Raw genomic sequence first — 14,799 nt, 5'->3', positions numbered from 1 at the left:
ACACACACACACACACCTGGCTCAGAGGCAAGGATCACATACATGAACACCTGGTGCTTTGTGGAGAATGTCAAAGAGTGTCATGTTACTTTCCTCCATGAAACTGATTTGTCAGCCTTTCCGCAAAAGAGATTAATGGTGCTCTGTGCACAGCTGTTGTGCAAGTGTGTGTGAGCGCATGCACATGTGCTTCTGCACGTGCATTTGTCATTCTTATTTTGTAGTTTGTGACACTGACATATATGAATCAAATGTTCAGATGTTAGTGATTTCTTGATATGGTCACCTAAAATGTCAATGCTGTGTATTATTTTAAATCAGAGACAGAATATAGGCTAATGCTTAAAAAAATAACATAAAATATAAAAAAATTAATTAAGAAAATAATAATAACAAAATTAAGCTCTGAAATAAATCAATACTTTGTCAACAAGGGGTCTGACAGTGGTGACACAAATCTGCTGGTGGTGAGTGTGGTGACAGATATTTAATGGTCATGGAAATTTGCAAAACCACAACGGCATCATAATTTAAAACATATCAATAATTAGGGAGTCCTGGTGGCCAAGTGGTTAAGACACATACCATATACTGTTATCGCAATATCCCAAGTGTGATTCCAGCCAGGGACTAACGTTGTATGTCCCTCCCCATGTTTATCTACTATCTACTGTCAATAAAGGCTAAGAAGAAAACATATCATTAATTCGAGTGTCCTTTGTCACTTAGCATCTTAGGTATGATTTAGAGCGGGTCCAGCTAAACGATAACTTCCTGTGGTTTAAAACTAAGCTGTGTACTAAGCTGGAGTGGATTGCTCTCTCAAAATAAACACAGGTTCAGCTGAACTACAGCCAAATCATAAATAATAATAATAAATAGTGAATATTGAACTTACATTCACCAGGTGGCCAGAAATCAAACGACTCCAAAGGAATGATAATATTGCTCTGTAACTACTGGACGCAACTGTTTGCTAATACGTTTGGTATATACTCAAGAGGTAATGATACTTAATCATTTTATGTTCAAAACTTGTTTCTGGTGGCCCGAAGTAGCCCAAAAAATATTTATGTTATGTTTGCCAGATAATCAGTAACCCCGTTTCTGGCTTAATTAATTAACCGAAGAAGAGGTGACAACTTTAAATGTAATAACACAATTATTCACAAGTTTCAAAACTTGCATTTAAAAGAACATTGTATGTTAAAAGAAGTAATAAAATGAACAGAGTTAAATTAATCTGTCCTTATTCTGATCTTTATGACCTCGTATACAGTGAGAGTTTAGGTGATTTCTACAGGACAGAGCAACCGGGTTCAGACTAAACCACAGGTGCTGTTTAATCTTAATCTCCTGAGGACACCCACCTTAAACCTTAAACAGCCCTTCTTTTGTCTTTTGTGTGTTTCTCTTTCTAAAGATTGTTATCATGACAAAATATGACTTGTTAATATGTACGTCTCTTGCACAAAAAGACACAGAAATGGTTTTCATCACCGCTGTTATCATGAATTTCTTCATTGTTTTTATGTCTATCATCATTTTAAATAAAAACAATAGTTTTCTCAGTGGGACTTGGTTGTCCTTGTCAAGAAATCTCTTTTACTGCCCATGTTGCTCATTCTCCACCCAATTCCTCCTGTTTATCCCCCAACCCTCACTTCTGACACTGGAGAGAAAAGTGAAATACAAACTGTAAACTCCCTCACTGAACTGATGATGTCATCACTTCAGTGTTTGGAGGGGGAACTCCCTAACAGAGGACTCAGTGCTCCCCCACCCAACCCAAAAACACACATATGTACATAAACACACACACACAAGTGAGGAAATGGAAAAGTGATCTTTTCAGAGCCACCCTTGGCCTTGTAGAGGCAGCAGCAGCAGAACCAGCTGGAACACAGTGTGCTATCAAGAAAGAGCAGGAAAAGTCTAACACCACTATACAGATACTACTTTAAACTTAACCCCCTTTAAACTTAACTGTTTAAAGGGCAAAAGACTGCAAAAGATAGTTTCTTAGCTTCTTTCCCCTCTCTCTCACACCCACACACACAATTACCTAAACATCTGCGTCCAGAGGCAGAGATCTGGAAGCCTTCGGGACACAAGCAGGTGAAGCTTCCTTCAGTGTTGGAGCAGGTTCCAAATGTACAGATCTCAGGCGACTGGGAGCACTCATCAATATCTGACACACAAACCGGAATGGCATCAAACACCTCATTGAATTTATACAAATAAAATCCATCAATTCATTCCTAATTTTTACCATCAGAATTCCACCCTGCAGTGCATCACTGACATCTCATGAACTACTGTTATAGCTGCATGGATGAAGTCATACAAGTACGTCATGATCTATCCAAATGTGATAAAACAAACTGTAATCTCACTAATGGATAGTTGGATAAAGGCATATTATCTGGAATAGCCTCAGTGTCACGTGTTCGCTCATCACAATGACCAGCTGCTGCCGTTACTGATGCTGAGAATTCAGCGCTGTTCCTCCCTGCTTCCAGGAACAGAGCACAAAGCAGGAATGTGTTGAAGTCTGCCGAATATCTCTTCATCAGCCCCACTGTATAAACAAGTGGTTCTGGCTTGGGCCCACTACCACGTGTGAAAGGGAGAAGAGGGGCGATTTGTAGCAGCAAGGCAATTGAAGAGAAGGAGGAGGCTAAGAAATAGTTTATTCTCTTCTTGTACAGTACACCTCAGCAGAGATGGCCTAAGCTGTGATTTGTGCAATGCGTATATGTCTGTGTGTGTGTGTGTGATCTGCACTGCCTGAGGTGAGATTTATCCCTGTGTGCAGATATTTTATTACTTCAGGAATACCTGTTTTTATTTTTTATGTTTTGACTTATGTTTATTAACCATGACACATAGAGGACTGGCTTTAGGCACCCGTACCTTCACAGGTTTCCTCATGGAGATAGTAACCAATTGGACAGATACACCTGTAAGAGCCATCCAGATTCAGACAAGTTCCTGCACCACACGTGCCTGGATTCACTGCACATTCATTAATATCTGAGAAAAAAGGGAATACACAAGGGATATACTGTAAAACATGCATATTACATTCAGATAAACATAAAAAAAATTTAAAAATAGCAGTTCCTTACCTGCACACAGTCTGCCGTCTAACGAGAGCTCATAGCCATCATGGCACACACAGAGGAAGGTTCCCACGGTGTTTATACACTGCCCGTTTCGGCACAAGCCCCTCTGCGTCGAACACTCATCGACATCTGATCAATGCACAAATACCACAATGTATCACATAAAGGTTATAGCTCTCTTGCTCTTTCTCTTCTACTAACTCACATCCATAGTTGCACGCACCTATGCAGTCGCTGTTGTGTGAGTTCTGAAAGCCGGGGTAGCAGAGACAGTTGTAGGAGCCCACTGTGTTCTTACAGGTCCCGTTTCCACAAGGTTGTCTCTCACACTCGTCCACGTCTGAAACCAGACCATCGTCACACTTTAGCACTTACAGTACCCGCATAGCAGAGTAACTGCTGAAATAACACGTCAAAAACACTAAAAACTGATAGGAACCAACACAGCTTACCAACACACATTGACAGGTCACGCGTTGTTTTGAAGCCATTGGGGCAGATGCAGCGGTAGCTCCCCAGTGTGTCAATGCACTGACCAGGGTTGCATATACCAGGATTCTCAGTGCATTCATTACGGTCTGAAAAACAGGAAAACAACTGTCACACTGTGTGAACTGCAAAGCTGTGAAATATACAATCTCACTGATACAGCAACACTTATTACAGCAGCCTAGTCAAATAGTACCGGACTTAACTACTGTTATAACAGAACAAGGCAGTTTTACCTGATGAGGTCAGCAGAGTGTCTGAAGAGTTTAACAATCTGTGATGGTGTAATTTGGTATATTATGGGGTAATCATTTAAGACCCCATAAAATGGAAATCCCCTCTCTATATTGTTACCTTGTATGTGTGTATAACTGTTCTGCTATCTATTTTCATTCATCAAATATGTAAAAATTTAATTTTTTTATGTATTTTCACACTTTCTCTCCAGTTCTGTATAGAAAAAATTTGAATAGCCTAGCATTGCCAGCCCATTATTCTGCTGCATTACTCTTGCTTGAGACATGTAATTTTAGGCCAGCTGGTCGAATAGAGGATTGACAGTTATCTCTATCTATCCCTAACTACTCCTGACTGGATGGACACCCAAGCTCTAGCCATTACAACAAACAACTCCTCACATCATACTGTATAAAATTTGAAAGTCATTTTTGGCATTTACTGATAACTAATGTTACCATACGTAATAAATAACTCCCATAAATAAAATATTTTAATATTACTTTTACGACTATTTAGATATTTGGTGCTAGCCGCAAACAATCACTAATATGGGTACGTATTTATTGCTTCATAGGACAGGAAACTGGCCATTAACTCTTTGGCATGATGACACAATATTTATATATTTAATTCTCACATGTAAGGTCATCATTGTTTCTAGCCACAATTTCAGTTTTCCCTCACTCGAGTCTGACAATGTTTTGTTGTTAGGAGTCTGAAAGCTGGAAGCAAAAGCTCTTCCTTAATAACAAGCCAGCCATGAAGAATTCCTCCTCAGCCCAACTGTCAACTGTGCTGCCTCTGGTGCTTTATCTTTGGCATATATGTCTGCAGTTCAAAGAGTTTCATATGGCTGAGTTTGATAAAATAGCTTGAGGATACAAGACAGCATCAGGCCACAAGAAGACCCAGGGAAGTCTGCATCATCCTCATGAAAGACAGCAGTTTTTTAGCTGCCTCTCCAAATCTTTTCTCTAATCCTGCTCCATGTTTCCACCAATTTTGTATAATCTCCTCTGAGGTCATTAGGAGTTGAATAAACCTCCCGTTGGTTGAGTGAACAGTCACAACCATGCATCATACCAGTAATGTACTGTATAATCTGAGGGCTGCTGACACCTTGTATCTCTTCAAAGGCCAAAGCTGATCACCACCACAGCCTTACCTAGACACTGTCCAGTTGGGGTGAAGCGATAACCGGGTTTACACTCGCAGCGGTAGCTTCCTGGCATATTCAGACAGGCTGCATTCTGCTGGCACACCGGTCCATTCTGACACTCATCAATATCTAACAACAACAGGGACAGAGGTGTTCAAAGACATCACAGTCATCTACTGGTGACAAAGAAGGTATATAAATATAAAAAACTGACCTCATTAATTATCTAACTTTTGAAAAACCTAAGAAGGTTTCACAAAATCTTTGCTATGAATGTAGTGCAGGCTTTACCTTCACAAATCAGCAGCTTGTCGTTGTAGATGAAGCCAATGGGGCACTCACACCTGAAGCTGCCAATCATGTTGATGCAAACTCCATTTTCACACACTCCTGGGATCTCCCTGCACTCATCAATATCTGGCACATGAGAAAGAGACAAGGGACAAGATAAGAACAAAACAAACTTTCCTTTTCATCACTTACATTTTTGAATGGGAAAATCATACCAATGACCCGTCCAGTGGTGATGTCGATGTAATATCCTGGTCTCTCGCTACCACACAGGACAGCAAACTCATCTAAGTGGACAAAAGACATGAGTTTTTAAAAGCTCACTTTTAGTTCCTTATACTTTCTATACAATGTGTGTGTATAAGACCTCACCGGTGCTTGGCACAGGACACTGTTCACAGGGTTTATTCCATGCACGGCCAATGTTGTAGGAGCAGCAGCACATCTTTTTGGTCATGTTGAATGTCAGCTCTCCATCACATGTCCTGTTGTCAGAGTAAAAGTTCCTGTAGCAGTAGCTCTTCCTCATGTCTGCGTGTGTTCAAAAGAAAGAGAGAGAAAGTTAAATGCAAAAATGCCATGTGTGACAGTTACTACCATTTTGCTTCTTGATACAGGCATGCAGCATGCAGACCTACCCATGCAGTTGTTCCCTCCATTGACCTGCATGTAGTCCACAGGGCAGATACAGGTGTAGTTCCCAATGGTGTTGTAGCACTGGCCTGGGCCACAGATGCCTGGCCGTTCACACTCATTGACGTCTGCACACAGAGGACCGAAAATTAGTCCATTATTATGATGAATACAGTGTCTGACTTGCATTAATTGAGTTGAAATGCGACACTTTTGCTCCTTTCTTTTTAAAATGTACAACTAAATAGATTACCTATGATCTAAAGGGAGGCGGAATGAGTGCAATAAGGAACATATAATACAGATTTCCTACATGGGGATCCAAGGTACCTAAATTTCTCTTCAGCCCTCATGACTCCAGTGGATTTAACAATTAAATTCAATACACAATTCACAAATTTAACATCTATTTGTCTTCCTCTTGGCTGTGTACAATAACCAACATCATCATCTTTTGTGAATATACTGCACACACCAGGTCCAAAATTACCACTGCACTTACACTGAAGTACATTAGGACTGCAATTTGCTTTTAATGGCTCTTCTATTCATATATTTATAATTTTCTCATTTCTATACTTTCTATTCTAAAATGATTTCTCTACTGAACCAACATTACTGCCAAACAGCAAACACAGTGCTTGTTTCTTCCGGCCCAGCTAACAGCTCAACTGTTGATTGACTAGAGACATAGTGAATGTTCAGTCCTGTACTTCATAGAGCAGACACCCGCTTTTGTTCTCCTGGCCAACAAACACACGCTAATTAAAATGCCGCCAGCCACATGTCATTGTCTAACCCTTAGCACCCCCTCCTCTCTTCTCTGTTCCTGTTTCTCTTTTCTAAACACCCTTCTCATGTATCTTTTTTTCCCCCTATCTTTCATTCCTCTGTCTATCCCTCCCTTCGTCATAGCTGGCCTGTCTACAGGGGACTCAGTGTACTTCCCCGAGGAGAGGGCTGACCACATCAGAGCCTCGCTCCTCTGGACACAGTTAGGCGCTCAGCTGTCTCATCATCCTGACTGAGCTTTGCTGGGTTAGCAACAGACGGGAACTAGAGCAGAGACATATTGAGCTACAATGAGCTGCAGTGTTGTCTATGGTACAAAAAGGTCCAATATTTCTTTGTCTTTTTGCACTCAGTGCTTTTTTCTTTCTCTCCATGTGTCCTCGCTGAACGAAGGCCTCGACGGCTGGACTCAATTTCCTTCTCACTGAAATGTCCCAGGGCAAGAGCTAGAGAGGAAAAGGTCACCTGTGTGTTCATGTGTCTGTGTGTGTCTAATACCTTCACAGACTCTGGTTTCTGTGTTGAGGGCGTAGCCTCTTCGACATTCACACTGGAAGCTGCCAAAGGTGTTGATGCACTGTCCTCCCTGGCACAAGCCTGGCAGCTCCTGGCACTCGTTGATGTCTGCCAGAGGGAGAAAAGGAAACACTCAGTGGCATTGTTAGTGGGTGTTTGTTATCTATCAGAGTGTCTGATAGCATGTTGCTGCCTGACCTTCCAAGATGACAGTGATGGGATTTGGTCTGAAGCCCTCTCCTCCAGGACACAGCGTCTTGTACTCAGCTGTAACACAGAACACAGCACCCAATCCTATTAACCAGCAGCAATGGCACAACACGCAAACTACAATCAAGGTTGTTTTATTGCAGGATTTGACAGTAATGATTGGCTTATGGTGAGACTTTAAGTTAAGTCACATGCCCAGTTGGTAAAAAGACGTTTCCTGTCACTCTACGTCGTACTTTTTTTGATCAGCCATCTCAGATCTCAAAGTTATCCACAGAGCCCAGTGGACCGGACATGACTGCAGCTACTCAGAATTACAAAGCAAAAAGAAAAAGGTTTTGTTCTTGTCATAGAAGCAAGCATTTCCTTGAGCTGAAAAGGGTGAGTCATTCCCTGTAATGTTCTGAACCATCTGTTGGCAATTTCAAGTAAGTTGCACAAAGCTGTCTCATCTTTACCAGCAACAACAATTACGGCAAACACACAATCGCATGACAAGAGCAGGCAGAATGTAGCCTGTATAACGCACACCTTATCTGGCCTGATTAACACTGTGGTATATTTCTATATGTTGGTGGTATAGTTATGTTTCATGTTATGACTTGAAATAGTAAGAGAAGACCTTCAAGGGACTAAGGGCAACAGGTGCCAACTGATTAGTGGATTTACTCTGCCCCACGGTACAAAACAATAGAAGGACTGGGCAGGGTTGTTGATCAAAGTCAATGACCCTTAAATTACGTTGCAAGATAGTAACAGTCAAAACTCTCTTTTTCAGCCATATTGCAAAACAGAAATTCCCTGCCCACTCAACTTTTAAACAGTACAAAGACTCTACTAATCACATCTGTACTTGTTCAGTGATGAAAGCAGAAACAACTTAGCAACATAAACTGAACCCTTTGGTCTCAAGGCAAAAAAATACAAGTTAAAGAAGCAAGAACTTAATCAAAATAGTATTCATTGTACACTTGTATTGGTTCTGTTGGTTCTATTATCTGCAGCTGACTCTATGGTGATGGTATTGGATTGATGGAAATAACTTGTTGATGTTGCTGCATCTCTTTTCTTTTTGAGTGACATTTAGTAATACTGAACTTGAAAGGTTTGAAAAGGTTGGTTTGTTTCTAAATAAAAGTCAGAACTCGCTTCGCTAACTTGAGGAGTTTTTCATCAATGTAAGTAAGGGGGGCTTCACCACCACTGCAGTCAACTTCTCTTCAGGAGGTTTCTACCGGGAGCCAAATTATTCACAGAGGTCTCCTTCTCTCCAAAACAAGCAGACCTGGTGATTAAAACCATTAAAAACAAAGAAAAAAGCAGTTTCACCTTAAAAATCTGTGTTTCTCCGATCCTGTTCAGTGGACAAAGGACGTCCCGGAGGGGCTGCGAAATGAGCTGCTGCTAACATTAGCTCAGCTTGTTTCTCTGATAACTTAAGATCCAAATACCCAAGGACTAAAACCCTTCCACATAATCCAGTTAAAATATACACCAAGATTGTGAAGTGTAACATAAAAAGTGATAAAAAGTCTGTTTATGGCAGCTTCTGGCAGAGAAACACAACGGCATGTGCAAAGAGGATATGACGGCATTGACAGGCAACCAGTGAAACGCACTGTTCCCTGAATAAAATTACAGATTTCTCTGGGTCTGAACACTGTTGGAAACATTTGGGATAAAGTAAGTACACAAATAAACAAAATACAGAAAATAGCTCTAGTGTTTTGAGACATTTTAATGTGGAAATGTTACTTATTATGTGTTTAATACTGAGCAAATCTTTTGCAGAGCTGCAAAAGGTTGACCAGATACTATGGTGAGCTAATTAAACTGATGAATTATCAAGACCCAATTAACACTGACTCAGGTGGGCCATACATGTATAATATACTGTATATCAGCTATAGAAGTTCACTGTGGCTGCCTGGAGGTGTGTTTTGTCACCTTAAACCCCTCCATTAAGCACAAATCTTGCTATTGAACTGAAACAAAAAAATAAACATGCATAACAAGAATCTAAATAACTATGGGTTGACTCACTTGAATTGACAGAGGGGCATGATTCACATGGATTTCCCCAGCCAAGCCCCTTGGAACAGCAGCAGGATGCCTTGGAAACACCAACTCCGATCTCATTGGAGCAGTCCAAGCTCTCTGATGCATCTCCTCGGGAACGAACATCCAGGTAGCAGCTTCCAGAGCGAGTGTCTGTATACACACAGGTGTTCAGGTATACAGTTGTGTCTTGCCTTTGCTTTAGACTTAGTTCTATAAAAAGCTAAGATCAAACACCAACAATGTGTAGTGAGAACTTGTTGAGTCTCACCTACACAGCCCACCCGAGTGGGGTTGAGTTCAAAGTCTGCTGGGCAGTTACAGTGGTAGCTTCCAGGGATGTTGACACACATCCCATTAATACAGATGGTCGGGTCTGCACATTCATTGATATCTGAGAAAAAAAACAAAGCAACAGTCTATACAATTTCTTCATTTCCACAAAAACATATAAGAGTCTTTCAATGTTTTTGTCAACAGGTCTTTAGTCACAACAGCAAGGAGAGGAGCAGTGACGTTTCCTCTGTATCTCAGGGGAGATGAGAGCTGTTGATCTCTTCACCGCTCTACACCCTCTTCTTTTTACACTCTTTCACATTTCCTTAGCTCATTGGGGCATAAACAGAGCATCATTGAGGCAGGCAGCTGGACTGGAATTTTGACTGGTCTTACCTGTGCAGTTGCCTCCACTCCTGTCCAGTTCATAACCAATGTTACATTCGCATCTAAAAAGTCCTGGGATATTCTGGCAGCGTCCATTGACACAGATATCAGCAAAGGTACATTCGTCTATGTCTGTAAAAGAGACAGAGAGAGAGAGAGAGAGAGAGAGGGAGAATGAGAGGGAAAGAGGGGGGTGAATGTTTATGTGGATAAACCAAAGAGGAGAGGAGACTGACAATTAGGCAAACCTACAAAACAACAACAAATTAAACAGTGAAGTGAAGCTTTACCCCAAAAAATCTGTGAATTAACAAGAAATAAAAAAAAAAAAAACAGCAAGCAATTTTAGTCCAATGTTCTTAGTATTAGTGCTAGGATTATTAGTTTTATTGTTAGTTGTATTATATTACATGTATAGCTCATATAGTAAGCCATGAAGCACATATGAAAACAAAACATATTCATTCTATTTCATAAAGACAAATAAATGTATTAAAAAAAAGTATAAGATTAAATTAAAAAGAAAGAGCAAAAAGTACCAAAAAGGCTTAATGATGTTAATAATTAAATAAATAAAATTGGCAAATTAGCAGTGTGATTTGATTCTTAAAAAAGAAAAAAAGTTATTGTGTCAGAGTATCTTACATTCTGTTATTTTTAGGACCAGGAAAGTTTGCAGGTTCTTCCACAGAAAGAGAATATATAGTCACTTAGCTGGTCCATGTTTATTGGACATAGTTTCCTAATATTACTCAATAAAAAAATCTCATTACCAAACTTGAGAACTCTCTAAGAGTGATAACTAACGTCAGTGCTGGTTTATAATGACTTTTTACAGCCACCAATCTGTGCATTCTGTGTAATCTGTAGATGTCTCATTAAGATATCAACAGTTCAACACACACAAAAATCTGCCAAAGGTTGGGGGACCATTCCTACAGAAGACCAGTATTCAGGTATTAGGCTGTGCCGTCATGAATCTACTAACAGGCGACACCACTCTCTAGCCCTGACGTTAGCTCTCATTAAGCATAGTAAGCAATATCTAATAAGAAAATATGTGGAAACAAAATATTCAGTCTTAGTAGCCGGCAGTGTGTGTGGTTTATGACTTTGTATACATCCGGATGTATACTGTATATAATGTGTGTTTATTGGAAATCCTTGTCGGTTGCCTATCTCCCGGTCTTCAGCCATACTTTAACAAGAGCCAGCCGGTGCCTCTCTATGCCCAATAAACCCTCCCAAGTCATGCTTAAGCCCATGTGATGGCGACTCCCTCCCTCCTTCCAAGTCTCTTTTACTCTCTCTCATTCATCACTTCTTTCCTTTTCATTTACTGATTTCTCCCTTTTCCCTGTCTTTAGCCCATTATTTCTGTCAAGCTGCCTGTATGTGGCTCATTCTGTCACTTGCCTCCTCCCTCCTTTCATTGCTCTGTCTTTCCTTGCCAGCTCTTCTGTCTTAACACCCAGCAGATGCTCCCAAAAAGAGGGTCCCCACCCTGCCCCCAGTTTTTACTCCCTCCCCCCCATCCTTCCCTCTACCCCCTCACTATATTTGCACCTCTCTCATTTATATTCTTTCTGCTGCGACCCCTTCTTTTGTCCTCTTATCTACTTCATCTTTTCTGTTCTCTCTAAAGCTCTATTTTCAATCACTTTCTCTTTCCCTCTCCCATCTTCTTGTAGATTACTCCTTGTTTCTCACTCCTGTTAACTCCCTTAGCTGTGAGACAAATAGCATCTTCTCCTGCACTGCCATCTAGTGTTCTCTGTGAGTCATGACAGAGGTTTACTATTGTGCTGGTGTGGAGGTAAAAATATTGTGGATATCTGCTCAGTGTACTGTAATACCATCAATATAGTGTACTGAACAGGTATGTGGCAACTAGGCTGACCATGCCAACTAGTGGAGGAATGTAGAATAAGGGAGGAGGAAGGGAGGGGGATTTGCTAAATACAGCCTAATACCCTATAAGCTCTGTTTTGGAGCTACAGGAATGGAGCAGCCTGAATAAAGACACACATGTATGTCTTTTATACTATGGAGAGGAATAGACAATCACATGCTGATGTAGATAAGTGGGCATTTTTCTTACATAACATGGCCAGAGAGAGGTGCTATTTGTGACCACGCTCCATACCTCCATTGACACAATATTGTGGTAGTGTACCGTTATGGGACACCACTTTAATGTATACAAAAAACAATCGAGTTGAGGAAAAAAACAAAACAATGTAGGACTTTTTCTAAAAAACAACATATAGACTCAAAATTAATCGCTCTCAATCATCACATGTGACTCACTAGGAGTGTGTGGCAGTGTTTGTATCTGCAGAGACGCTGCCCTCTGCCTGTATTTTCTTATTTTGTTGTGTGCGGGACAATTGGAATATTTAGTCCTTTCTCCCTTACAAATTCTGTCTGCCCCTTTCTCTTTTCCTCTCTAAATGAAAGTGCCAGTGTTCCCTGATGCACCCCTGAGAAGACACATTGCACAGTGAATATGCAAAGGCACCTGTATCAACATCTTATGGCCATGACAGATCAGTAAGATCAACAAAAAAGTGAGGGTATATTCCACACAGCCACAAGTGCACACAATAAATTAAGTAAAACGCTGTACACTTATAAGACACACAGCTCCCATTTCACCTCATGCACCAGATAATCTGGAGTAAACCCCCTGAGAATAAAAAAGATTAAATTTTTTTTTTTTTTTAAAGTGCCCTTCCATATTTTTAGGTGTGCTGACAATCCATGTTCTCACTCCTGAAGAGGTGCTGTACTGTACTACTGTTAGGTCAAGAAAGGGGTTTTACCTACTGTACCTGCAACGATGCGAAACCAGCCGGTACACAGCTCCTCAGCCATTTACAGCTCTCTCCATGGACCCCCTTGTTCTCACCCCAGTCAGGCAGAGGGGTGAGACTGGAGAAGACGAACAGATGACTGAGATTTTTCACTGGGAAAGAGAAGAGGCAGACGAGAATGAGGAGCAACCAAGGACTCTGCCAGACTGAGCTGCTCAGAGGACATGCACGTACGCTGACGCCGATACTAGCGCATCATTTAACTGCAAGTGTACCGATGTAGACACACACTCGACTACACAGGAAGACAACCTGTGAAGACGGAGAACTGCAATGTGGCACAGCAGGCTGAGTCCAGGCTATAAGTTGGGCAGTGAAGGTCAGCATGTCCCTCACTGCAGTACAGACAGACACACAGACAGACAGACAGACAGACAGACAGACAGACACACACACAATAGTCTATGTGTCTGGATAAGCAAGGCTGCTGTATATCAGTGAATTTAATTACCAATTTCATGGACTTCTATTTCACAAAGACAAACACAATTGCAGTTAACTTTGCACAGACATTTTTCCTTTTTGTTTTTGCTCTGATGAACCAAAGTAATGTCACAAAGTTAGTCTGTTTATCCTATTAAAGACAGCAAATTAATCAGTCTACTTCAGTTGTTTTTTCTTCTGAAGTTTTCTATCCTGAATCTAAAAAGCTTCTGACTAATTGTGTTAGTATATGTTGCATCAAAAAACTAACAAAAAAATAAATAAATATATGTTTGATGAAAAATGATGATTTTTTTTTACATAACATACGCTAACAATTAGACAGCAAAAAGTGACATTTTGGCATTGATTTAGACCAAAAATGTTTGTATGTTTTCAGCGAGAGCCACCAAAAGACATGGTGTTGGCGCCACCTGCTGTTCACTTTGACACAGTGCTCTATTCCCTACTATAGTACCGCTCCAACCTCGGCTCTAAATTACACTTTCAAGAAGAGTAAATCACGCAACAGGCATCAGCAGTGTCTCTCTCTCTCTCTCTCTCTCTCTCACTTCCCAGTATCCAGCTACAGCATCCGCACAATCACGGCAGAACTAATCCCATTGTTAGTTAGTCAGTCTCTTGTGGTTCAGGTAGGTTATTATAATTTAGCGTTAAAATACAAGCTTGATACCTGCACACCAATAACATTTCACTTCATTGTCACATTCAAGCACATTGCTACATGTTCTCGAGCCCTTATCTCAGTAAAACACTCTCTCCTGAGAGAGGTGCAGTCTCCCTAGCATTTAGACAGCACTTACTATTCAGAAATAGACTATGAGCAAGGATGCTCTTATATCTGGCACGTTTCATATACTTCCCAGATAGCTTAAACTTGTGAAAATTTCAAAAACAGCAGATGCAAAAGAAAAAGCAAATCCTCTCCATCCCCACCCCATCTAGTCCCCTCTCTCCCACCCTCTACCTTGCATCTGCCTCTATTTACCCCTACACCTCCCTCCCTCTGACCTATTTTCTCTCCAACTTTGCTCATGTCTTTCGCCTGTGGGGTGCAGTGTTGCTCTAATCTGGCAATTTTCAGTGATGTGTCTCTGCATCTGTTGGCAGGTCCCAAACTGTTTTCACCAACAGCAAAAACTGCAAGACGAATTCAAATGGGTCATCACTCTGTTACTGTGTACAGTTAAGAAGGGAAAGCTGCATTTAGTAGCAGACTGCCGTTATCATCTGGCAAGAGAAGAGCCACTGGGAGAGGAGGATGAGGTATGGCGATGCCACTTGAGGTCCCTGAATTGCT

General features: G+C 40.9%; 1 protein-coding gene across 2 annotated transcripts in view; it reads right to left on the bottom strand.

Annotated features, from left to right (window-relative positions):
- Positions 1 to 14,799, bottom strand: part of fbn1 (fibrillin 1) — a 64,048-nt gene that overhangs the window by 13,257 nt on the left and 35,992 nt on the right. For both annotated transcript variants that reach the window (XM_035652380.1, XM_035652381.1), the window contains 15 exons: positions 10,189 to 10,311; positions 9,788 to 9,910; positions 9,502 to 9,669; positions 7,447 to 7,515; positions 7,231 to 7,356; positions 5,946 to 6,068; positions 5,680 to 5,838; positions 5,523 to 5,594; positions 5,308 to 5,433; positions 5,023 to 5,145; positions 3,581 to 3,706; positions 3,352 to 3,468; positions 3,132 to 3,257; positions 2,917 to 3,036; positions 2,066 to 2,191 (listed from right to left, as the gene is read on the bottom strand). In XM_035652380.1, coding sequence (XP_035508273.1) covers positions 2,066 to 2,191; positions 2,917 to 3,036; positions 3,132 to 3,257; positions 3,352 to 3,468; positions 3,581 to 3,706; positions 5,023 to 5,145; positions 5,308 to 5,433; positions 5,523 to 5,594; positions 5,680 to 5,838; positions 5,946 to 6,068; positions 7,231 to 7,356; positions 7,447 to 7,515; positions 9,502 to 9,669; positions 9,788 to 9,910; positions 10,189 to 10,311 — 1,827 coding nt within the window. The remainder of the gene's footprint in view (positions 1 to 2,065; positions 2,192 to 2,916; positions 3,037 to 3,131; positions 3,258 to 3,351; positions 3,469 to 3,580; positions 3,707 to 5,022; positions 5,146 to 5,307; positions 5,434 to 5,522; positions 5,595 to 5,679; positions 5,839 to 5,945; positions 6,069 to 7,230; positions 7,357 to 7,446; positions 7,516 to 9,501; positions 9,670 to 9,787; positions 9,911 to 10,188; positions 10,312 to 14,799) is intronic.

The sequence above is a fragment of the Morone saxatilis genome, unplaced genomic scaffold (assembly GCF_004916995.1).
Source record: "Morone saxatilis isolate NCDOM2014 unplaced genomic scaffold, NCSU_SB_2.0 Contig11, whole genome shotgun sequence".
NCBI lineage: Eukaryota > Metazoa > Chordata > Actinopteri > Moronidae > Morone > Morone saxatilis.
This window is presented reverse-complemented; position numbering and strand designations above follow the sequence as displayed.